This window comes from Uloborus diversus, chromosome 4 (genome assembly GCF_026930045.1).
Source record: "Uloborus diversus isolate 005 chromosome 4, Udiv.v.3.1, whole genome shotgun sequence".
Lineage (NCBI taxonomy): Eukaryota > Metazoa > Arthropoda > Arachnida > Araneae > Uloboridae > Uloborus > Uloborus diversus.
In genome coordinates this window covers 117516562-117543615 of record NC_072734.1, presented here as the reverse complement: position 1 = coordinate 117543615, position 27054 = coordinate 117516562, and the positions used below count along the sequence as shown (strand labels likewise).

General features: G+C 32.1%; 1 protein-coding gene across 1 annotated transcript; it reads right to left on the bottom strand.

Annotated features, from left to right (window-relative positions):
- On the bottom strand, positions 1-27054 carry LOC129220292 (S-methyl-5'-thioadenosine phosphorylase-like). The gene is made up of 9 exons (XM_054854688.1): positions 26976-27054; positions 26808-26894; positions 25405-25463; positions 18347-18514; positions 10800-10902; positions 9682-9834; positions 3709-3795; positions 1951-2073; positions 1-69 (listed from the first exon to the last, which is right to left on the bottom strand). Exons 1-9 carry the CDS (start codon positions 26997-26999, stop codon positions 40-42), a joined length of 834 nt encoding a protein of 277 aa, XP_054710663.1. The 5' UTR covers positions 27000-27054; the 3' UTR covers positions 1-39.

Below are 27054 nucleotides of genomic sequence, written 5' to 3'. Positions count from 1 at the left end.
AAAAACATAAGGTAAGCTCTAAGCAAGTTGGGATGCCCTTTAAATCATAACAGCAGATTTTGAAGCTGTCTGTAAAAGAATAAAAGAAAAGCATCAAAATACCTATCATACGAAAAGTTTCGACATAAATGTCAGGCTTTTTAGTCTTTTAACAAGAAAGCAAAAAGAGGCTTCATGTATTCTAAAGATCTCTAAGAACAAAAAAGTGGAAAATAAGTTGAATACTAAAATTAGTTGAAGAATAAAAATTGGTCGGCAACATGTAAAAAATCATGATTTTTGTGAAATTAAAATAAAAAAAAAAAATAGATTCTTTAAAAATTAAGTCAGTAATTTCTCTTCTTAAAAAGACTTCAGAAACTTTTCCACCTGGTATAAATTTTTGTACCATTATAATTCAAAACCTATGATGTCTTAATCGTCTAGTGAAATTTTTTGTTCATTTAGACATGAAACAATGCTATTCAATTCACTATGTCTTTGATTGATCCAGAGTTTGGAGAAGATATGCAACTTCACTTAAATTTTGCGGATTAAAATCAAGAGATGGCTACATAAGAGCAACATTGAAATATAGATCTCTTATGTCAGAGTTTTCCAAAAAATCTGATCAATTAGATTCAACATGTCACATGTAAAATAATAAGACTTGTGTACTGGATGGTAGAAATTTTGCTAAATATTTTATAATCTTCTACTATCTGAAAATGGCTAATTATTGTGAAGAATGGGACTTCTGCATAGAAGATACCTTTTAAATAAAAAAATAAATTAATGTTTATGCGTAATATAGTGCTTTTTAAAAGGGATTTTCTTATATTATTGAAATTAAAAGAAAAAAAAACGGGGTAAAAAATAAACCATTTTTTTAAATAACAAAGAAAAGCTGAAACTCTTAATTTTTTCGATTTTTAAGACTTGTTCCCGAATTAGTAGGTATTATTCGCTTTCAATATTTCTTTTTAATTTCTCAAGGCTTCACAAATTACAATTTTTCTGTCTTGGAGCATTAAAAACGAGCTGATGTGTGCATCACATGATTTACTTTCACTCCAATTTAATGTCATTTTCTCATTATTGGCACGTTTAATGTGATTCAATAGTTTACTCTCTAAATATCACCAACAGGGGCTAAATTAAAATCAGATTTAAAAAAAAAAATTTGCCAAATTTGTCACCAAGTTGGCGACAAAACTTGGCGACCAAAAGATTGGCGATATATCACCAAGTGTCCGGAGAATTATAACACCACTTGAGTTTACATCAAAATTAACAATGATTTCCCCCCAAAAAAGGGGCAAAAGACCCCTTTAGAAACACCTGAATGCAACCAAAAGGGGAGGTGCACAACTAGACCCCACTACGAGTCTTACATACCAAATTTCAACCTTCTAGGACTTACCGTTCTTGAGTTATGCGACATACATACGCACATACATACATACGTACAATACAGACGTCATGAGAAAACTTGTTGCAATTAACTCGGGAATCGTCAAAATGGTTATTTCGTGTGTCTATACGTTCTTAGGCACTTATCCACATGTGGTCGAGTCGAAAAAAAAATTCAACATTCATTCAGGGGTGAGCAAAATGGAAATTAAGGTAGGTTTTTGAGTGAAATTTTTTTCGCGAATACAATACTTTCTTTTTTGTAAAAGGAAATAAAAAACATTCACACATTTTTTTTAAAAAATCCAAAAAAAAAAAAAAAACGAATTTTCCAACTCATTGTGCAATTGGAAGATATTATCTGATTTTAACAAAAGGTTTATATTTTTTAAGTTTTCACCAAGCATAACTTTTCCACGCTATAGGAACTCGCATTTTTTTTAAATTTTATTCGCTCTACCCTAATATATATATATACACACATATACTCTCTGCTTTATTAATATAGATTAATTTCTAACTATTTCTTGTTTAGTAATTTCTTACTAAAAAAAATACCTTATGTTTCTCAAGAACTTTAGACCAATCTTTCGCTGCTATAGCAGGAATAGCATCCAATAAGATCTGAGTTGCCTTATGTGCATTTTGTTTCATGATTGCCATAACATCATCCACACAGACCTATAGAAACAATTTTTATTATCACTCTAATATAGAACTCAATCAACAGATGCAATCATAACATGAACAACTTAGCATGTACAGGGTGACAAGAAATAACTTGCACACTCATGATACATCATTTATTTTAATACTAATAAAAATATTGCAACCAAACTGATACGAATACCTTATTTTGTCAAAACTGGCTACCACCAGCCTTAATATGAAGCTTTAAACGTGTGTCACAAAACTTTCGGCTATGGGCCACAACTCACTGATATTTTATCCCATTCCTTGCATAAGGATTTTTTTAGGGATGCCAAAGTTTTATGAGGTTTAGCACACAAACTTGTCTCTAAAACATTCTTGCATTGTTGAACGGCGTCAATGACCAATCTGTAAGAATTTGTGATGGGATATGTGACAGTGGGAGAACACTTGTTTTTGTTAATCAAAAACAAGTTAACAAAAATTAATCAAGAAACATATTGCAAGCTCATTTTGGAAGATGCTGTCTTATTTTGTCGCAAAAGTTCTTTGGAAACGAAAGATTCCAAGACGGCACTGCATATTCCCCCTACTTCTGGCCACATTTTGACAAGTAACCCAGTAGAAACATATTCCTCTAACCATAATTATGAATAAAAATACATTTTGTTCAAAAAACAGAAGGGGGTAAAAAAAATGCAGTAGGATCTTAGGCAGGCCCGACATTTAGGGGGGGAAGGAGTCAGTTGAAGGGGAATTTGCCCCTCCCCCGGCTTTGAAAAATCAATGCATTTCCAAACATGTGGGCATGTTTTTTGTTACTTTTTAATGTAATATGTATTGAGTATACACTTTGACATGTTTGAGAGGATGCAAGAATTAAAACGGAAAATGCTGATCCATTTCCTATTTTACTGTTTAAAATGCAACAAGAATTCAGTTTCTACTAAAACATGAATTCAAAATTCCACATAAGTGCCATGTCACCAAATTTAATTTTACATGGTTAACTAGTCACTCAAAAAGTTGTTTTCTAAAATTCCTTTTCCTTATCAGATCTTAGAAAATAGTGTCGGACTCAGTTTAAAGGCTGTTTGATATTCATTTTTCCTTGAAATCTCGATCCTCCGTTCTGGTCGTTCAAAGCATACTTCTTGCTGTGACTCTGACGAGTGCCGAGAATATGAATCTAACTCCTTCCAGCAAGGCATACAAAATCTAGTACCTGGAGAAAGTTAGTCAGTATTTAACATCCGTTCAAGGAACTACAAACAGAATTTAAAGCTTGACATATGTTAGAAGAGTTCTTTTCCGTAAGCAACAACTTCATGAGTCAACATTGAAAGATTGTATTAATGTACCGTAACTACATTAGAATAAGTTGTTCTTTAGTAATGTATTAGTAAGAGAAAATAAAACAAAGTAACTATCATTAGTATTTTCCCCCTTTTTTAGTGTTTCCACTAATTTACAGACATTGATTACATAAGTTATTGTTTTTCTCACAGAATTCTACTGCTATTCATGAATATTTGTAAGGCCTTTTTTTTCTTCCTTTATTTCCCACTCCACATAAGTAGTCACTCCGCATAAGTGGTCAAAAATTTTTGGTCCCTTGGGTGACGACTTAACGAGGTTTTACTGTAAATGAAATTGAACACTTACTGTTTGTTCATCACATCGCCAACAGTCATAATCAGTTGCCATAGCAATGGTTGCATAACACAGACCCAATTCCTTTGCTAAAACTACCTGAAGTAAATTTATGAAAACAAATATCAAATCAAACACAATTCTTCTAAATTCTAAAATACAAAATCAGTAAAAGGATTTATTTAAAAAATATTTTATATCAATATGCTCAGGTGTGCTCAGAATTTAAATTTCTGAGAGGGGGAAATTCTTTAAAATGGAACTCCAAATTTTGCTGAATGATAAAATATGGGTATGCACACATGCGTACATCACATTAAAAGCGATGTTCAGGCCATTAGTAAATTGCAATTCTGTCTCCAAGTCAGCCGAATTGTCAACAAAAAATTTCCAAAAATGTAATTCTTTTTGGAGGTCATAGAGATCTCCCAAATGTGTTATTTAACCTTCCATGTGGCAGGATCGCGTTCAATAAATGTTAAGCTTTATAAATCAGCATTCATCAAAGTTCTGTGCGCCTACATATATACACACAAAAACACTCAACAAGCTCAGTTTCAATCTCAAACCCTTTAACTTTTTGGATATTAATATATCAATTGGCTTCATAATGTGATATTACGATTTATGACAATAGACATGAAGTTCAATTTAAGATTAACTTCTTCAAGATTTTTCCTCATGCCTGAGCAGGGGTGATTATCTGTGTGTGTGTGGGGGGGGGGGGGTTGGAGAGGGGTCATGACGCAGACCGTGCCATTAAAATTTTTAGGGAGGATTGTTTTGAGAGGTATTTTTCCCTTTTTTTTGGGGGGGGGGCTCTTGATTTTGGGAGGGTTTTCACAATATTTAGGGGGATGGACACATATAATTGAACCAATTGGTAGTCAGTTTTTTAAAAAATGAAAGGAGAGTGTACTCCAAAATCAGTCTGACTCTGACTCTACAGCCCTGGTTTTTCCTTTCAAAACTGTGTAAAAGTGTCCAAAAGTATGCTAAAGCTAAAGGGGTCTAATCTAATCAATTTGAATTTACTGCAATATTTGAAATGCATAAATGTAAGTATTAATAAGTTTTAATTAATGAGTATTTGATAATATTTTGCTCTGAAATGTTCATTTCAAAACTATTTTACTTTAAAAATTGTCAATAAGTCCTATTCAATAAAAACTTTCTCTTGTAATAGTTGGTTGAGTTATGAAATAAACTTAGAACACTACCAATACAACTAATTTCAGCTCTATTTGTAACTCAAAGGAATGTTACTAAATATGTAATATTTAGGTGCAAAAAAAGTTTCATTTTTTAATGGTTTTTGCAAAAGTTTTACATGATGTTTTAACAAAAATTCTTTTGAAATTTTTAATGAAGATTTCAACTTATATGTAACTAGATTAGGACTCGACCGATGCATCGGCGCCAATGGTTCAACAATGAAGCCATCGGCATCGGCGGCCGATGCTAACTTGCAGGAAACTTCGACCCATTGGCCTTAAAAACATCGAAAAGCCGATGCAATTGGCCGATGTTTTTGAAAAAAAAAAAAGGACATATGTTGTTTTACTTTTTAATGCAAAGTAAAGGGAGTTATGGTTTTCAAACAAAATTGTTTACTTAAATTTCAGTATGAATTTCTATTTTAGTCACCCCTAAAAGAGTTTTTAATACTGCATTCAGGTACCAAACAAGTTAATTATTGCGTTTTTTTCTTGCGGCTGGATGTACTATATATCTCTCATAAGTCATAACTGAGAAATGGTAAGCTGTAGAAGGCTAAATTTTCGCATGTGGGATGTGCGCACGTTCCCCAGTTGTGCACTTCCCTTTTTGTTTTTGATCGGGTGTTCTAAAAAGCCTATTAACTGATTTTTTGTGGCTATTAGTTACTTATTTCAATGCGAAAACTAATATAGCGTCTCAGACTGACGATCATTTGGTGATATATTGCAGAATTGGAGACCATGGAAACAAATATGAGATGGCGAAAAAGGTTTGGTTTCATTTTGTTAGATTCCCGTTGAACCGAAGGTAATTTTTCATTTTTCGATATTTGTAATATGAACCACAGTAAATGCAGTCTTTTCTGTATCGCTTCGGCGGAGCTACAATTTTGAGGACCGTCGAAATACATTTTGGGTCCTTATTTCTCTATCACAGAAGCTGTAAAACATTTATCATAAGCATTTTTGTAATTCCTACGGTGCTCCTATGGTTATGGGGCCTCTCCCGCAATAGCAACATTGGCTATATTTTAAATCCGCCACTGCACGTCAAAACAAACTCGGGTGAAAGTTTTAAAAGGGGTTTTCTGCTCAATGTTTATGATTATTTTGAATTCTATTTTTTACGATTTTTTTTTGTATATCCGAGAACACTTGCATGCCCTCCTCCCACTCCCTCAATTTCTGAAATTAAACTCTAGTTTTACTTCTGAGTTGTTTAAAACTAACACCATTCATAAAATTAGAGTTTTTTTTTTTCAAGCTTTATCTATTGTTTAGGAAGAATTTAGAGCATTAATGTAAGAAATTGATTAAAGACACTTTGAATGGTGACATAATTTGGAAAACAAAGGGACTTATGAATTTTTTCTTCAAAAGTGCTGAAGTAGATTCAGAAACTCTTTCGAGGCGTTGGTGGTAGCGGTTCTGTAGTAAAAAAAATAAGTCAAAGTTGGGGCCGAAGTTTAACATTGTGAGTTACTCCATAATCAGAGGGTAACCCCCCCTAACCCACCCTCGTCGTTTCAAGCATTTCTTAAATATCTAGCGATTATTTATTTGGTCACGAAATGTCATGTTGTGTATTTCTTATACTTGTTTCACCTATATTTTGTAATGCGCCATCTTTTTTGCATCATTAGTAGCGATCAATTTTTTTTTCTGCTAGCTGTAAGTAACTATTTTTATGTATTTATGTAAAATCAATGAATAAGTTATTTTTGTTTTCATCATATGTTTAATAATTTGATATAAAAAAGTTTCAAGGATCTTCTGTCATGCAATTTTTTAAAAATTTCAGAAAATTATTGTTAAATTGAAAACTTTAATTTGAACTTGTTTGTAGAGCTTCATAAAAGATTAAACAATCAAATTGTTCAATATTACGTGTACAAACATCAGATCATGTAGTATATGTATTCAGTTATTAACTTGGTGTAAATATTGAGTTTGTTTATTGTAGCTGCGTTTTAAGAACCTCACGCTTTTCGTGGCTATTTCTTTTTTCCACAAAATTTATGTCACTGCTATACATTTTATGAAAAATGCAAACTTTTATGTTCATAAATTTAAAATAAGTATAAAAATATTCCTAATATGATTTAATATTTTAATTTATCTGTTCCCTTTTTTGTTTAATTTGATGACTAAAAAATGTCTATGTGCAATTTTTCCACTTTAATTGTGTAATTTGTTGACGGTTTCATAGTATTATTCTTAATTTTTTTTGAATGATTAAACAACATAATTTAATGTTTTTTAACTATGTTTAGTTTACCTAAATCCATACATTATTACAATATTACAGAAATCTTAGTTATTTGTTCAATTTATAAAATAAATTAGTTATTTAACAGTCTCTTTGATTTTCTCCCTTTTTTTTGGCTGTTGTTCTTTGTCTTCCATCATACAGCAGTCAAAAAAGGAGAAGCATAACTACACCCTATACAGATTGTACGTAGTACAATCCAAAAGTTCGGGAAACAAGCTGTAAAAAACCTTACCCGGAATAGTTCACATCACTGAAGCACACCCACCTTCAAATGGTCATCTTGAGGGACTATGTACGTTTGCCAGTGTTCATATAACTTTTGGAAACACTCCTGGAAGCCATTTTTCACTACCTTCTGTGATGCAGCTTTATCTTCTTCCTGACGGAAGAAAGCAGCGTCCATACAATTTTTTTTTTTGCTGGGAACAGGTAAAAGTCACACGGAGCTAAGTCCAACGAAACGTTATGTTATTTGTTTGTCATATCAGACCAATAGAACCGTGCATCCTCAACATGAAAATTGCCTTCTTCCCTACGATGAAGTTAAAGCAGCAGCGCAAGAGGCCTTACAGGAGGTTGTGATAAATGTCTCCCAGGAGTCCTTCTAAAAGTTGTACGAACGTTGGCAGAAGTGCATAGTCGTTCAAGGTGACTATTTTGTAGATAGATGTACTTCAGTAATGTGAACTATTCACGGTAAATTTTTATACAACTTTTCAACTTACTATTTCATAACGTTTTTGAGTGACGTAAGTTTACGCGCATGAAGACATCACAAGAGAATTTGCGATAATTAGCTAAAGAAGCGTTCAAAATGGATATTTCGGTCATCTATATGTTCTTAGGTATATATGCATGTACATATGCGCCGAAAAAAACTTGTGAAGTTTAAATTGGATGATTGTAAAATAAAAATTTAGGTCAAAATCTGATTTTTTTTTGGGGGGGATTACAATTCCTTATTCGTAGAAAGGATGTAAAGTGAAATGAATCAATGATCCTTTAAATCCCTGACAATCTTATCAATTTAATTCTGTTAGATTTTTTTTTTTTTTGCCATCGGCCAAAAGCATTGGCCATCGGCAGTTTGGAGGAAAACAATCGGCCATCGGCCATATTTGAACAATCGGCATCGGCCCATCGGCCGAAAAATGCCATCGGTCGAGCCCTAAACTAGATTAGAATCAGCTATTTAAATAAGTTACATATACATTTATACTTGAATTTTCATTGAATAAATATTCAATATGAAACATAACTTTGACAGTTTGTTCTGTTTTTGATATTTTCTTACAAAATTCAGTTTCTCTAAAAATGTAGTTTTGGACAGGACTGTAAAAACCATGGTATTTACAATAGTGTCCAAAACTTTGCCAGCCCTGCTTTTAAGAAATGCATCTAAATTGTGAATAACATTTCTTCAGTGATTTAAATGTAAATATTAGTGCATCTATATATATATATATATATTTTCATTTCAATTAAATGTGTGTAGGATTTTACTTCTTAAAAAACTTTCTTCCTCAAATGTTAATGGGAAAATTACATTTATTTCTCAAAGAGTTCTGAAACTATTTTTTAAATGCTGCTGATTTTTAAAAGGCTCCCAGATCAGTCTTCTGAAATGTTTATATTAAAACTAACATGTAACTGAATTTCATGTAACTAGCTCTTAGTTACATAAGCATGCTCATAGCTTATGTAAATATGCACTGAATAGAGATGATGAAATGAGATAAGAGCAGTTGAAATATGCATTGATAAAGATATCAATGTTAGAGATAGCGAAACTATAAAAATTAAATATTATGTACTGTCATTTTAAATTAACAAAATAAAATTTATCTTCTTCACCCCAAGGAATAAAATACATATTTTATTTCAGTTATTAGGGGTTGCCATGAGCTATTTTTTCTTGAATAGCAGGTAGGTTTAAAAACTTTTTTAAGTTTAATGCATAATTACAGCCATGGAGAAAAAATATTTAAGTGACAACACATAACGCAAATAAAAGAAATTTTATGTTTTTTACTGTGCTTGAAATTAATTTATTTATTTTTTAAATTAATATTTATCTCACAACAAAAAATTGTTCAGATGATTTAAATGTATGCTTTTTTTGCTAAACAAAAATGAAAAAAAAAAAAAACCCTGAAAATCGACTCATTTGTTTATGTCCATTTATTTTATTTTATTTATTTATTTTTTAAATCAATGTATTTTATTGTGGACAGTAGCTAAAAAGAGAAAGTGCTATAATAATGATCAAGCATCCTTTTTTTTTTTTCTCCAATGATGATTAATGAAGGAAAAATACTCAAAAAAAGACTAAATGAAGAGTTACATTTCGATATTTTAACTATTTAAAATTTGACACATTAGGTAAAACATATGCATACAATAAAAATGCATATTCCTTTTTTAAAAAAGATGTAAAAGAAATCCAGGAATAACATTGAAGAATTTGCTCTTGGGGAGAAAAAAGATACTAACTTCAGGTACCGTTGTCATTCCAATGATATCACAATTCCATGCTCGATACAGATGACTTTCTGCTTTGGTGGAAAAGCGTGGCCCTTCTATGACGACAATTGTACCAGCCTTGTGGTGATGAATATCTAATTTCTCAGTAACATCAATTAAGACCTAAAAATGAAAAAGTGTTAACAACAAAGGTCAAATTCTTGAGATAAAAATACTAGGATTATTTCTAATTCAAATATTAGATGGGTTTCAAAATACTTGAAATGGAAGTTTCCCACAATCCCCATTACAGTCTTCATTAGAATGAGTAGCAATTACATCTGGGCTGGTTAATTAGTTCTGAGAAATATTCCAGCTTTTTTCCATTAAAATTGCTAACAAAATATCTCAACAAAGAAAGTACAGGGTTAGCATAAAAGAATATCCTGGTTTTAAAAATTTATATTTCATAAACTATTACACTTAGCATTCAAAAAACGTTAAGATAAATTGATGAATTATCTTGATTTTGAAAAGAAGTTACTATTTTCGTTTGAGATGAAAAATTTGGTGTACATTGGGGCCAAAATGTAGAATGGTAGCAAATTGAGTAGAAAGCTGAAAAATCTACCAAATAATAGAAGACCTAGTGTTTTGCTCCAATATAAATAAAATGACAGCATGCAGAAATATAGGGGGGGGGGGGGGGTCAGGAACACACCATTCTCCGAAATGTTTGGTTTTTCATTGAATAAATAATGCAAGTATAATCCTTTTTTTTTTTCAAATGCCACACACCAAAAATAGCACTCATGCCATTAGTACACATGATCTCCAATACTTTTCAACAATAGAACTAAAACCACTAAGACATAATCAAAGAACACTGGAGAAGTGGCAAAGCTGTAGCAGATTTTGCGTTACCCAGGATGTACTATGAAGAGGCTTGCTATGTGTAATGTAAATTGGTTTCAAACCACCTTCTTTTCTGGTGCATCCCCTCAAGCCCCAAGGTAAGTTATCCCAAACATTTTTTTCCAACTACATGCATGGGTTGGGATACTCTAACTCAGTTTCCCACTAGCTAATGCTTAGGTTTGAAAAAACTAATGGTTGAGATGGAAGGAAAGTACAACAATTATGCTCACTTTTCTAGTGACTGGACAGAAAGGTGTATCCATGGGTATGTGGCAAACACCTTTCAAGGAAGTATCCTGTCCATCATAGAACGTACTGTGCCGTTTTGTCGTCCTGAAAATAAGTTAATTTCATTCATGAACAAACATATTATTTTAAGTTCAGCAAAAGCTAGTTTACTCCTCATAGCAAACATACGAAAGTATTTACATTTCTATAATTTATTACTCGTAGCATTGCAAATTTATATTTACTTTCTATAACTTTCTATAGATTTATATAAAATGTTCATTCAATAAATAAGAAATCTGATCATGTTATAAAGTTAATTTTTATATCTGAAACAGAAAAATGTTTATACTTCAAATAATTATATATTTTTAAAAATATTAACAATAGTGGATATCAAGACAACTGCAAATAAAATAAGAAACAGAGAAGAAGAAGAAATAACCAGAAACAATAGAAACACAAGTTTGCTAGTAATAGTCTACATAAATCACACATGTTTTGTCTATCCTCCCAATATCTGCTCTACATGGGTAGAGAGTTGAGTGTACAGCAGCATGCCAAACGAATGGGTCCATTTCCTTTCTTCAGTCGTCATAACTAGACCATAGCTCTATCTGGCATTCATTTTGGTATATAAAAAAATTTATTAATCCATACTTTTTGTTTTATTTTTCTTGTTGAATTTCAACCATAAATGTTCTCTGTAGTATCTTTTTAATCATTGTATTGGCATAATAGAAACGAACTCTATTGCTAGAGGTTTGAATGACTTTTGGCACCTTCTTTGCCAAGTAATCTGCACTTTATTCTCATCAAAGCTACAGTGCCATCAAATTCATTGCATAGCAATGTCTGCACAGCTTTGAAGAATATCGCAAATTAACTGTTCCATTAACTGGATGAATGGGCACTCGTCTTAAACCTGACAAACCTAGTTTTTTTCACATAAAATTTTGCATACGAAAAATATAGTATTACTAGCTGCGTGCCCGGCGTTGCACAAGCTAGTTAAAAAATGAGAGATATGTCGAATTGATGTTTTTGTATTAACTCTGACGTCAGTTTCTAAAGCGCTAGGGAGTAAATAAATACGCGTAATGCAAGGTAAGCAAAACACCAGTAGAGCATATTTTTGGAAAAGATCTCTTTAACATTAATCATAGTTATCAATGATACAAGTTATGAGTATTTTCAATTAGCTCAAAAGATGAAAATATATTCATTATCAACTATCAATCTGTGTCTGTGCTCACGTTAAAATGAATTACATCTGATAGACTATATCTGAAATATTTATGTACAATTACAATCAACTTTTTACATTAAATGAGAAATGACACACTTTTTGGTTGATTATGTGAAACTAAAGCATTAAGACTAAATAAATACCAATAAGCATTAATTTAATACCAAGTCATCAGATTCCAATTTAGCTTTAGTTAAAATCCTTAAAAACAATCTTTTTTGTTCAACTCTGTTTCACTTAAAGAAATCCAAACAATCTTAATTTAACATGTTCTTTTAACCAGGGACGGCATTTCAGCATTTCATTTGGGGGGTCGAGTTTCTAAAATATGTATAACCCCAAAGCGAAACTAAACACACATTAGCTAACAAGAAATGGTCATAAAATCGGTTTAATATAAATAAAACTAGTGTTTAGAAACAATTAAAATTTTGATTCATTGACTAAAAAGTTAACTTACAAAACATCTCGCTACTAAAGTTTTTATACCTTTTGGAAAAGTTATAATGCATGATTTTTGGAATTCGGAAGAGCAGGGTATCGTGTTACTAATCTATCAGTGTCCAATGTTGTGCTGTTTTGCCAGTTTAGCTAAATGGAAAAGGTATTTTTTTATCCCCCTTTGTGCTTTGAAAATATTTGTCTAACCTCACGAGACATAAAAAAATATTTCTCTGCTAGCAGAGCTGATTGTAATAGTTTTAAAAAAAATTGAAGTAACATAAAGTTATGCATGAAAATTACTATGAAATATAAAGTTATGTATGAAAAGTATTATTATGTATGAAAACACTTTTTATAACTTGCTCTTCAAAATCAACCCAGGCTACTTCAAACTGTGAGAGGCTTAAACTTTTCATCATTGAATAATCTAGTCATGTCGGTGCTCTCAGCTTCAATGAGATATCATCTGCTTCCAGCTCTGTTATTCACTATTCCAGACTTATGAGTCCATAACAAAGACGAAACTGCAATCTCTGGATGTGAAAACCATTCTGTTGGTATATTGCTTGTAATTTTTCTTGCCTCATGCTAAAAATTTTACTCACAGTTGAAACATTTTATTTTTCATTTTCAAAATCCAATCCAAATAACCATAATCCCAGCCAACCATACAGAAAAGTAATTATCATCAAATCTTGTGTTAATTTCATTCGAAACTGAATCTAATACTTCATACAAAATATTCAAAAATCAATGTTTGACTTCACATAATCATGTGGATTTTTTTTTTTTTTTTTTTTTGCGCCTCTTTAAAATTGGTTTGGAGGAAGAATTTTTTTGAAAAATTTCACAATTGATTGAAATATACAGCTATAAAAAATCTATTTTCAGTTTCACTTGTAGATTGAACTGTGGTAGTATGGTGCACAGATCAATTGTAGACTGTTATAGTCGAGTAGCGGATTGAAGATATAGATTTTGATAGAGTTAGCATTTTTCAAAAACCTTTTCCCGATGCAAACAAATTGAATAAAAATTCAAACGAAGTCATACATGCTAAAAGGCATGAGCTTTTTCACAATTGAAAAAATCGTTTCGCAATAATGCTTCCAGTCGTCAAATCACTGCTTTGAAGTTATAGAGAAATGTTTTTATCGTTTCAACTGCTGAAGATTATCTTGTGTCACTCCGAGATTGCATGATTATAGAGCCCCATAAAAGATATTTGGTTGATATGTCTTTTTTATTCAATAATCACATGCATTTTTAAAAAGTTTCTATGCATTATAATGTATTGAGCAACTGAAACGTGTTTCTAGCAGAAGAAAGCGATGAACACTCATTAAATAAATGTACACTTAAAAAATGAGCGTAAAAGTGAATGTAAAATATCAAGGAATTTTCTTGTGAAAACCATGCTGCCACATCACTTTTCACGAGCCTCTCATATTGGACATACCATTGTTACACTGGGCACACAAGCGTGAAATATTTAGCCTATATGAGGCAATGTCTTTTTTAGTTAAAATTAACCATGGTTCTTTATCAGTTTTCTATGTTCTGAAAAAGCCGAAAATTCTTCATGAATTTCTAAGTCATCATCCAAGTAACGAAAAACACTTTTTCTAGTCTGAGAATGTTTCGACTTTCATCAAATAGTTGCTGAAAACCAGCGAGATTTTCTTTAATGAACATTGATTTCCAACTTACATAAATTGAAGTCACCCATTTTCTATCATTCTGCTCAAAAAATTTAGGTGTGCGACCGCCACCTCTTGACCCCCCTATTTGCCGCCCCTGCTTTTAACGATACAAACTGTAATTAAAAAATAGAAACAGGAAGGAAAAAGAGAGTTATTACAATTCGAAAACTCACCCATGTAACGGAAAAAGTCCAACAAAATAAACGTAATTAGTTGCACATCCTAAATGTACCAAAATATGAGGCCGGTGAATGATAAACTTACACTACAATCAATAAACATAGCTAAAGAAACAACTTTCATATGATGAAAAGAGTTAAGAACGTTGAATGTAAAAAATAAAAAAAAGGACAGACGATAAAATAAAACTTTGTCCGAATAGAGCAACCAATTTTAAACTTATTTAAAATGAAATTCTAGATGGAAACGGTATTTTAAGATTTGGAAAGCAGCCAAAAAAATCTATTTTAAAACAATTATTAGAATTTTACTTGCTCATTCATATGCAAATTGGCAACAGGAAAGAAATAAGAATTCCTGAATAATGTTAGGTTAATTAACATTTAAATTAATATCTCCGCTAATTAAACTCGTACAATTACGAGATTGGTCCTATTGTTTTCTTTGGAAAACTTCGAATTGATCGGTATCTCGTTTGACTCTTGATTCGCAGCTGTTCTCGAGAAGATCGATCTTCAGACAGACAGACCATGGGTGCAAGTATGGTGATGTGTTCAAGATGGAAAATATTTTCAGCCCCCCCTCCCCCGCCCGCATGCGGGCTTAAGGAAAAATTTGTGTATAAATGTTGTAGATTTTAATAATGCCAGTTTTGGAATCTGTGTTTGATTTAAAATTTAATCCTTTAAATTGCAATATTTAAGCGTTTTGGCATCATAATTCCAAAAAACCTAATATCCGGCAATAAGGGGGGGGGGTCTGGGGGCTCTCCCCCAGACATTTTTCCAAATTTGAGTCCAAAAAACGCTATGGTAGGCCATTTTGATAAAGTTTCGGGAAAGGAGGGATTCAGGGACTCTTATATGAATTATTTCAAACTGATAGTCCGAACATCACAAAATTGGGCAACCTTCAAAAAATATTTGGGAAAGAGGGGGGGGAGGCGCTCTGGGCTCTCCCCGAAATTGTAGCTTTAAAAACGAAATTGTACTCCATCTTTCATAACGTTAATACTCCCTTTTGAATGCACTATTGAAGGGATGGAGTTCAGGAACCCTCCTTCGGCAATATTTCGAAATTGAAGTTCAAAAAACGCAATTTTAGACGATGTTGGATAATGTTAGGGGTAAAAGCATTCGCAGCTCCGCACCATTAGTTTTTTATCGATCGTAAACATTTTTATTGTAGCAATAAAATCGCTTAGGACATAAGATTTTCACTTTTGCAACATAAATCAGTTCTGATCGGAAAGTCTACCCAAGGTAGCGCCAACAAAGCACAAAAGAAGGAAAGATGTGGGAAGGGTATGGGCGACTAATGATAATGAACTGGCACCATTCCCCCCACAATCTTCATTTGAAAAAGAATTCTTTTATAAGATAGCAGGTGGTGAAATTAGCAATAAAAAAAAGCTTCAGTGAAGTAGATATATTTTTTGAACAAGATACCCTTTCCAATATTCATTAATTAAAAAAAAGTAATAGGGGAACTGAATCCTAACCCCAGGCAGGGTCCCCAAATCGCATCCCTCTTAAGCACTCAAATAGAGCCTAAAGTGGCGCTTTAAATATTTCAGCATCAAAATATTTTCGCTCTGAGTTCATTACAAATGTCCTAAATTTCAATTTTTAAGGCTTCAGTTCCTATTTTTTTTGTAGGAATAGTACCCCCTTTACCTATAAACATGACTTATGACCGCCTAAAAAGTTTTAATACTTTGATTTCGGAAACTTTTTGAAAGAATCTTCCAACACCCTTCCCCTTAAGTCATCCAAACATAGCCCAAAACAAAGCTCTAAAAATTTCAGAAATGGAAATATTTCGGGCTGGGGTGCAGAATACCCCCCCTCCCCCTTCCATTGTGTTTACTAAATGCAGTGTAAGTTTTTGTTTAGGATTTATTTTTGTATTGAGAAAGCAACTCCCCTCCACACATCGCCATAGACAACCCAGAGTTTTAAGATCTCAATTTCGAAAATGTTTCGAGAAAGGCCCATGAATTCCCTAACTCTTAACTTACTCAAAAATAGCCAAAATAACATTTCAATACTTCAGCATGGAGAAATTTTCGAGGACAGAGACCCCCCCCTCCCGAACTCCTTCCCCTAAGTTCACTAAATTTGACTTCAATTTGCGGTTTCCACTTTTCATCACCGAAGATTTAAGAATTTAAATTATAAATTTATTGAGATAAAGGCTTCCAATTCCCTCTTCTTCAGTCTTCCTAAGATTACCTAAAGCTGAGTTTCGAATACTTCAGCTTTGAATATTTTTTGGGGAAGAGGAACCCCGAACCCAAAGACGGTCTAAAGTTGCGCTTTTAAGACTCCAGTTTCGGAATTTCGCCCAAAGAGAGCCCCCTCCCTCCCTCTTGACATTGCCAAAGACAGCCTAAAATTTCTAAGACTTCAATTACAAACACTTTCCGGGAGAGGGTCCCAAATGCCCTTTCACTTAAGTCATTTAAGTATAGCCTCAAATAGTTTTAATACATCAGCTACAAAACATTTTCATGCTAGAACACCAAAACCTTATATCATAAATTCACCAAAAATTGCCTAAATTAGTTTTCCTTTTTAAACTTCCCCCTCCCCACTTTTACATCATTAAAGAGAGCCTAAAACTTTTTGACTTTTTAAGAGTTTTGCAGAGGAGAAATATCGAACCACTCCGAGCTTCAAAAATGGTTTTCAATTCATTTTCGATATTTTATGCTGGAGTCCTTGAGTACCCCCCCCCCCCCTCTCAGATTGTCCAAAATATAAACGTTTTAAGACCTCAGTATCGTGGGTCAATTTGCGGACTTACCCTCTTTGCAAGAGCAGCGCTTTTTTCACAAACTCGTGCTGCCTTTATTTTTCTCCTTTCCTTTCTCTCCCCCTCCCCATATTTCTATTCTAGGGAGTATTAGATTCAATGACATTGGAATTTAGTGATTCCTCAAGTCTTTGTCAAAAATGCAGGAACGGTTGCCCATCGGTGTTTCCAACCAGCTTGAAATTTTTCCTCGATTATTTCCAAAATTCCCAATTTCATTAAAGTAAAAAAAATCCCTGAGTTTCCGTTTTACCTGGTATGCGGATGCCCTTTGCTGTGGCGAAAACATTTCATCTAGTCAGCAATCACTCTCATTCGGTGGTTCAGATTCAACTCTTAAGACATTTTAAGAGTGCACATAGCTTTCATAAATGCGTGTAAAGTTTGCAAAAAAAAAATCACGGGCAAATGAAAAAAAAAACGAAAAGATGATCGAAAATAGCATAAGAAAAGGCTAAGTTTTCAATTAGAGCCGATTATTTTCGAAAAATCAGGAAGAATAGCGAGCAACTCCTCGGTCTGCAATGCAGTGAGTTTGAAATAACACAGCTATACCTAAAAAAAGACAAACGGCGCGAGTCGAAAAGTCACTCCTCCAAAAGCACGTTGCAAACAAAACAAGCCCATGGCGGAAAACCAAGAGAATGTCGATGTAAATTCGTGGTTATGAACGGTCCAGTAATATATTAAAGCATATTTTTCAAACACTCAAATTTTCTTTTTTAAGTAAAAACTTAAAGAAAGTCAGCGAATTTATTTCCGTCCCGACCTCCGTCTCGGAAATTTTGTCCAAGACGGAAATCCGTCCTGAGACGGAAGGTCTTGCACCCATGAGACAGACGGACGCGAACAGATTTTAATATTATAGTGGATACCTTATCTCTTCTATTTTATCACAGAATAAATTTCAGTGAAAAGTTCTAGAAGTTCATAATGCAATTTATTAAAGTTTTTTTTTAAAAACTTGAATGAACTACTTAAATTAAACAATTAATGACTCAGAGAAAACAACTCAAGTACTTTGGCATCATGAAAGAATCGACTTTAATTTGCATTCTTTAACTATAGGGAAAAAAAATATTATGGAATTATTGGAAAATACCAAAAAGAGTACATGATTTTATACAAAAAATTCCAAGAAATTAAAATAATTTACCTGTCAATAAACTGATCTGGAAATATAATATCTCCAGGCTTAATTTCTTCTTTAAGAGAGCCACAAGCATTTGTTACTATAACATGAGTACAACCTTGCTCTTTTAATGCAAAAATGTTTGCCCTATAATTGACATTTGTTGGCATGATTGTATGCTTCCTTCCATGTCTGAAAGAGAAGTTTAATACATTACAGAATATGATTCAAGATACTTTTTGCACATGCTGTACTTAAGTTGCACAACATTATCATCAACTGAATTGCATGAAGAGTAGTACTTATATGTAATTAATTGATTTATTGAATCATTTATTGATTTATTCAAAAAGGTTTAAAGTCAAATATTTTAACTGTTAAGAAATAATCTGATAGCGAATAGTACGACAGCAAAATACAAAGTTGTTTTTCAGTCAAAGTTTAATTTTAGCAATGAAATTAAAAATGCGAAGAAGCTTTTTTTTTAAGCTTTTATCAGTATTAATTTAAAAAACAAAGATTTTTTTTTCTTGAAATCGTGATTACAGTACGGTAAGTACCTCAAGACAATGAGTAAAGACAAGGGAGCTAATGCATTAATGATAGGTTGTTTATTTTGTATGTAAAATGTAAGGTTGTTTATTTTACGTAGCATGGAATGCGTGGAAGAAAAATTCAAGCTACGTAAAATAAACAACTTTACAGACACAGAAGCAAACTTTGGAAGTTTATCCTGTGGTTAATTAGTTGAGATGCAATAATTTGACTTTGAGGGGGGGGGGAATCAAATATGCGACAATGTATAATCGCATCTCATTCATTTTACTTTTTTCTAAACAGATAATTCGCGGAAAATGCGTAGGAAATTAGGGTACTTAATTTTGCAAAGTAAAAAAAAATTTTTTTTTCTTCACTTATCAATTTTTCTGGATTTTTTCGAATTTCCCTGAGTAATAAAATTTTCTTAGTTTTCCCTGATCTGTTGCCACCCTGTTCTTCCTTTTGAACCAAAGCCGATACAAAAAAGATTTTCTAACACACTTAACTAAACAGTATAATAAAAGCCATCTTGATGTAGGAACCTGAACAAATTTATTCTTCTTTACATGTAAAGTTTCATACTTTATTAAGCTCTTTCATTTGCTTTCAGGGGTCTGGCCAGAGGATATTTGGGTCCGTTAACGGACCCTTCACAAAATTCCAATCAACCAAAACGGACCTTTCACAAGATCTCGATCAACCAAAACGGACCCTTCACAAAATTCTGATAAACAAGATCGGATCTTTCACAAATTGTTTATTGAAAGAGCAAATGTGAAAGCAAAATAATGCATATTTCTGTGCATAAACCGATAATTTTTGGAACCTTTTCTGAAGTCAAATTAGAGGGATCAGCTTATACAAAATCGCCTAATTTTGCAAAAGAAAAAAAAAAAACGCACTCCTGCAACCAATAAATAATTGCTACTGCCGAATAAATATAATGCTTGTTGTTTGTTTTATCACAGCTAATTAGCAGCGGTGTTGTTGTAAGCTTTTCTGAAAAGGCGTTGGTTGGTAAGCACTTTTCTAACCGCTCATGATTTAATAAACAATAATAATATATGCCTGCAAAATGAACTTAAAACTGCAAAGGGATAGTAAGGGTGGGGGGAAAAATATGGATCGCTTCAGATAGGGTTACCAACTTCAAAATTATCACCACTTAGAGTCTGGCGTTGAACCTTTATAATGAATTGATTAGAAAAAATTCTCATCATTTTACCAGCTTGTCAATATTTGCGTTTTTAAGGTGCGGTGCGATGGTGCGATGTTTAACCGTTATTTTGGGAGAAAATTATATGAGTTTTGATTTTTTGATGCTAACAAGGATGATTAACAACTTTAAATAAACTCTTTTAATTACCTTTTTTTTTTGTTCTTTAGATATCTACCCTTTGAAAAACGCAATCTTTTAACATCCGATATGAGAATTATATTTTGTTCTTTTTTCAAACTAACTTCACTTTATTAGGATGCAAATAAATGAAAAGTCTTTTTATTTTTGTTAGAACTCTCATTTCAAGTTTTTAAAGCAAAATTCCAATATCTTTTATGAGGATAGATATAGATGGTTTATTTTTTATTTTTTTTATTTTTTGCTTCAACTATGTCCACAGATATTAATGAAATGTTTATGATAGGACTCTAAACTGCAATTTTAAAATAATTTTATCAAAAATATTTCTTTTACAAGCCGTTTTTATACTTTTGATGCCTTCACTTTAAGAATTGCGATCTCTTTGCATCTGCTATGGGATTCCAATTTTTGGAATTTTTGATGTTTATTACACTTTGTCAAGAGGTAAACAATTAAAATATCTTTTTATTTTTGTAAAAATAACGGAATTTATAAGTTTTTAACGAAATTCTGTGCTTTTTAAGAGTGTCTTGGGTCAAAAAGTTAAAAATGCTGACCCTTGTCTGAATTTAATTTTATTTATTTATTTTTTTTGTTACAAATATTTTAAATACTGTACAGAAATGTTTCTAGTATAATTTAACATAATGTAGAATGGTAGATAAATGTTGATACTTAAGAGAGCGATGCCCCCCCCCCTCACTAAATGTCCAGAACGATATAAAAAACACTCCAGAATGATATTCTCGACATAGAAGAGGAAAACACTTAACTTCAAGTTTAATTGATGCAGTTTGTGCCATCTCTAAATTCTAAAATTTCGTTTTAGCATTTTTTTTTTTTGCGAAATAATTTGATTTTTCACAAAATTAATTCATTTTTCACAAAATTATTTTAATTTTTCACAAAAAACGGACCCTGTGAAAAATTCTGGACAGACCCCTGGCTTTATACATTGGTAGTTAAAGAAGTTTTTTTTTTTTGGGGGGGGGGGATAGATTTAAATTGAGCATTCAATAACATTGTCGTTGGTCAGGTGATTTGTTGGAGAGAAATTAGTTTTCTTTTTAGCTCTCCCAACTTGGCAAATAAGGTCATTTTGCTACCAAATAAAATGCTTGGCACAATTTCATGCAGGAAGTACGCTCGTGGAGTGCTAATACGTTAAGATGCATGCATAGACAGGAAAAAAAACTCAGCGAAGAATATGGTTTAATTTGGGAGAAGGTTATGATTAGTTTTAGTCTTTTTCTATGATCAAAAAAAGAAATTTTCGGAATTTTGAAGGAAGGATGGGGATATTACTCCACTTTTCTCCCCCAGATATGCCACCATGCTATAAACTAAGGCCGCTAAGAAGGGGAGCTGACTCATCAGAAATTTTGGTTCCAAATTTGTTTGCCTGAAAACATTATTATGTATACAGTAACCACGTTGCAGAAAACTGGTTGCTAAGCTATAGATGTGTTGGTTTAAAATATTTTGATTATTTTACTGTCTTAATGGGGAAGATATACTTAATTCACGTTTAAAACCAAGTAAAATATAAAAATAGGGTCCATTACAGGAAACATCTCCAGATGAACTATTATTTAATTTGCGAAAAAAAGATTAATGCTAGATTTACCTAAACGGACCTTTTACTCAACTTTTCATCAATTATTTTATGACATCGCAACTATATATATAACGACTATAAGAACATATTTCCAAATACTTGAAACAAGGCTGGCTCAAAAGCTGTCTTCAAACCAAAATGTCGGATAGGTTGGGCCTGTCCTCCAAAGGGGTTCTATTACGAACCAACTCGCTGTACAAGAGCAAATAACAGAGTTGTACCAACACAGAACATTGTGCATAGTATTTACCCAAAACAATTTTTAAGAGAGCACTGCTACCAGATTTTATGGTTTATTAGTTTTATGGCAACCTCTGATCCCCTCTTTTATTATCTTTCAATGCGTCCCTCTTTTTCTGATTATCAGAGCTGATTATCATATTTGCAACAGCAAGTCTCTTTCTTGAGAGGAAAAATTTTAAGCAAGCTTGACTATGAAACTTAACTCCCACGTTTTCCTTGTCAACTATTATGGCAAAAATAAATAAATAAATTTATGAGATCTGAAGTTTAATGTTCTAACAAAATGAGACAGATTTAAAACCAGTGATATTTAAATCAATTTTTCTGAGGATATACTCCCAGTAATCCATTATGCACAATGTCTGTATTAAGGTTCTTCAAAAAAACTTTTTTTCAGCTAAACTCCAGTCCAAGTTGAACCCCAAATTTTTTTAGACTTGGTAATAGTATTATGCTGTAAAGATTTTAGCTTCTTACTCAAATTTTAAGAGAGTGCTCAATGATCCCTTAATTTAACATTAGCAGTAGAATAGAAAATGCCACAAGTTTAGAAACATTTGATTTCCACAGCTGGTTTTTGTAAATAATTATATTACTAGTGCAGGATTAGAAATCAGTAAAAATTCCTACTGGTCCTTTGGACCAGTCAACATGAAAATGTACTGGTCAGCAAGCAACATCACTGGTCCGTTTTAAATTAACAGTAATATGTTTGCACCTAAAATTATTTTCATTTTATGATTACATTTAGTGAGTTAAATATAACTTTCATTTTCAACCATTTTATTTAACATTAAGTAAAATACTAAATTGTGGCTATTAATACACACATAAGTATGGATACTTGAAAGTGCAAAATTACTGTAGTGTGAATTAAGCTCAAAATGGTAAACTAATAACGCAAAACAAAAAAGCAAAGAGCATAACATTCTTCTACTGATGCAGATTTTTTATTATACTTTAACGTTTCAAAAATTTAAATTTTTTTTGTTCAGCAAAAAAAAAAAAAACATTTAAATCTGGTAGTTTAAACAGTGAAGTGTACAGTTTAAAAACCAATTTCATTAAGCAACGATTAAAATCAACTAACAAAAATTTGAGATTTAATTTGACTATTTTTTCTTAGTTTCAGGCATAATGAATAGCCAAACCTCAGATAGATTAATGCTTTTGAATTTTTTCTAGCTGATTGTGATCAGAAATAGCCAGGGGTTGGTGGCTCCATAGACTCCTGATTATTTTTTATGGTGGTGCAAGGCAAGTTTCACTTGTCTGAGACAGGGTTCACCGATATATATCACAATATAAGGGAAGGTGGGGCACATTGGTCCGCTTTTTTACTTATTTTTTATCTCATCAAAAAATTTAATGATCAGTTCAATTTTCAAAAAATAAGTTTCACTAAACACTTTTCAACCACACAGATTTTTTTGGAGGTGTTGAATTGATAAACTTTTTTTATATTCATTTTTTAACAGAATCTCGTGAAGTGGACCAACATGCCCCACGGGCGGGGTACGTTGGTTTGCCTGGTGGGGCACGATGGACTGCATAACTCAAACAACATTTGTTATAATTTTAGAGATAAATATATTAAACTTTGTAACTACCTTATTCTCTGTTGTGTGTAGAGTAAAAAATATTAAGTTTTAAGATCAATACAACATATTAAATTGATTGTTTGATAAATCATCTGTATTTAAAAACAGCAATAAGCATTCACCATTAGTACACTTTTATTTTTTTTAAATCAAAAGAAAAATCATAGAATATTGTTATAATTATTGAGATTAAAGAGCAAAAAAAAGGTTTTTAAATTATGTGGGGTAGATTGGTTGTGTCCAACATGCCCCACAAAGAGTGGATCAACCTACCCCACCTTCTTGGTCTGAAAAAGTGATGTCGTAATTTTTTTTTTTCGACCAAAAATGAAAAAATTGTCAATTATATTGAACTAAAGAAATTTACTTTAAGAAAGAAGTTCAATTTTTTCCCACAATCTTGATGAAAACCATTAAAAAAAAAATTGTTGCAGTTTTCTGAAAATTAATTAGGACTTCTGAAATAACTTTCTGGAATAAAATTCGTTCAATATAACTGTACCATGTGATTTCATTATAGGATCTGTAAGACCATAGGTGCTATCAGTTGGGCATAAAACAAAATATTAATAGTATTAAAATTAAAATAATTGAGACCTGTGGTTCAACGTATTCCACCTCTCCCTACAGTTGACTCTCTGTTTAATGACTTTCAAGGGACCACAAAAAGCCATCCTTAAATAGAATGCTTTTAACACTACAATGGACCATCTGGGACCGTAAAAAGCCGTCGTTAAATAGAGGGCCAACTGTATATCTGATATTTATTTTGAAAATATCATGATATTCTGGATATTTATTTTTTCAACTAAGGTGTTTTCAATAATCATAGAAATATTGTTCATTTATTATTAAAAATAACCAAAAAGGTTTTGCACTATAGTTTTAAGATGTATTAATACATTATTAACACAGCAAAGTAATATATTTATTTCTTATTTTATTTTATATTCATTTTTATTATTAACAATATAACAATTTTAAATCATATTAAAAGAGCTAATTAAATATTAAATATTGGTCAGAAAAAAAAAAGTCTTTTGACTGTGCAACATTTTATTTCTGAATCACATAACTGTAAAAGTAGCAAACAGAAGAAAAATGAGTAAAACAGCTTATGGTAAATTAACTTCTTCAAAATTGACAAATATAAATTGAAATATTAAATATAAATAATGAGAAAACCCTAAATTTTAAGTCTACATATTGTAATAGTAATGTAATGAAATGAAGAGTGATTTGAGGATGTGTTTACTATTTTGAAGACTTTAGTTTGTGATGATTGAAAATATCGGATATATATCAAATATCCAATATCAAAATATTGGATATTTTCGAACCCAGGTCTGGGACCAGTGGACCAGCAGTAATTTCTAATGTTGTAGTGTATAATATAATGTGAAGCATTGTTTTTCCAGTTTAATGTATTTTTGAGCACCCCAACCTCTCCTCATATGTATGAAGTTTGGAGGAGAGGGTTGATCACCTTCTTTCAGTTGAAATAGGGAGCTAAAATTTTTCGAGTATACTACTATCCACAAGTCTAAAAATATTGAGAGGTGGCCTGTTATCTAGAAGAAACTTCTGTTTTTACGTATATTTTTAAACAAGCTTAATGTCTATGCGATCATATCTGCAATTTATGCCTAAAATTTTTTGAGAGTATATGGCGTGTATAGAGTTATACACTATGGGAACACCCCTGCTTAAAATAACTCACCTAGCTAAGAGAACACAATCAACATTCTTTATCTTCCCTTCAATGAGAACATCGGATGGCTAGAAAATGTTTAAGAATTAAGTTATTTTAAACTTGATAAAATACTTTCTTAAAAATCATAAACATCAGTAGAACGCCAGCCATGTCATAATACATATTCTGCAAATACGGAAACAGGTAGTTGAATTCAGCTTTGTTGCGATATGAATGGATGGGTTCTACTGATGTTTAAGACTCTTGACACTTTAAGATAACTGTATAAAACAAATAACCACCCATAACTAATATTATAAGGGGGTACCCCCACTTTTGGACCAATCTACAATAAGAACATGAAAATAATAACAAAAATAAACTCAAGTTTTTTCAAAGATGCACAACTTTGAAATTGAATGATAACCCAGGAATTGATTCAGGCGCAAATTGTGTCCACAATGCAGCCCCTTCAAACTTCTGTGCCTTAAAAGAGGCCACAAAATTTCACTTCTTAAGGTCATATCTTTTTATGCACAAAATTTTAAGGGAGGCTCATATATTTTCCCTATGGTTTAGCAGGATGTTATCCCTTTGAAAACAGATTTCAATACAGATTAGAGTTATTAATGTTTGACATTTTTCATATCTTATTCATTAATGGCTAAAGGAGAAATGTTTTTATATTTTATCAAAAAAATAAAAAAGTACTAAGAGCAAGGAAGTTCTAATTTCTAAAAGGGGAAGGGGGAGGGTCTTGAAGCTCTACTTACCCCCCCACCCCATCCTTAATGTGGACGCCCATGCCTTTTAAAAAATTTCATTTGTTCCAAACACTTGCTCTTTTTTGAGAAATGTTAAAGAAAAAAACACATTCGCTCTTTGAAAATTGCTAATTTTGTTCTTGAAACAATTTTGGGGGTTATTAAAAATGTTTTCCATGAACAGTGCACCTTTCCCCCCAATTTATTAACAGTTGAAACTAAAATAAGAATTGCACTGCAACTTAATGACCTTAAAAACTACTTTCAGTTTTAGACTTCTTTCAGTTATTTCCACGGAGAAAAAAATTGTACTAAACCAAAATTAAAGAAAATATAATAAATTCACGAGGTCGTTTTTAAAAACATCATTATCGTCAGAAAAGCTGAGGAGCCAATGTGGGAGATACTGCTATCGCACCCTGTACAACTCAAAAATTTAAAGGTTCGTCTGTAGAACTAAATTACTCAATAAGTTTCTACTTAAACAAAGACAAGAAGTCTTGACAAAGGAAACCGATCAATGTTCTGAAAGGCTAAAGAGTATTTTTATTTTTCAGTACACAAGAAAACATTGAGTACAAATTTTGTATAGCTACATATTGAAAATATTATCACAAGAGAGAAAAAAATCTTTCAAAATAGAATTTCGAGGAGATATTTACTTACGGATCCGTAGGCAGTTTTAACTTCAATTTCTCGCCTATCGGCTAAGATATCTGGGTTATCTAATCCGGTCCCTCCTATTATTCCAATCTACAAATGAAATGATAGAAAATTTGAGAGAGTACAATAAAACAATGAATGCAGTTTCATTCTAGAATATAAGTTCATTACCTTTATTTTTATTTCATCTGCCATTATTCCTTCAAGAAATGAATAATTTGTTTATGTTTACTCAAGACACTGGAGACAA

What these genes read in the sequence shown, in the direction of transcription:
- LOC129220292 (XM_054854688.1), bottom strand. Translation starts at nt 26,999, where the DNA reads ATGGCAGATGAAATAAAAATAAAG. An exon ending in TCTGTCCAGTCACTAGAAAA is followed by an intron (nt 9,835 to 10,799) that starts GTGAGCATAATT and finishes TTTCATTTTTAG; the next exon opens with GTCTTAATTGATGTTACTGA. An exon ending in AAGTTCTTGAGAAACATAAG is followed by an intron (nt 70 to 1,950) that starts GTATTTTTTTTA and finishes ATTCTTTTACAG; the next exon opens with ACAGCTTCAAAATCTGCTGT.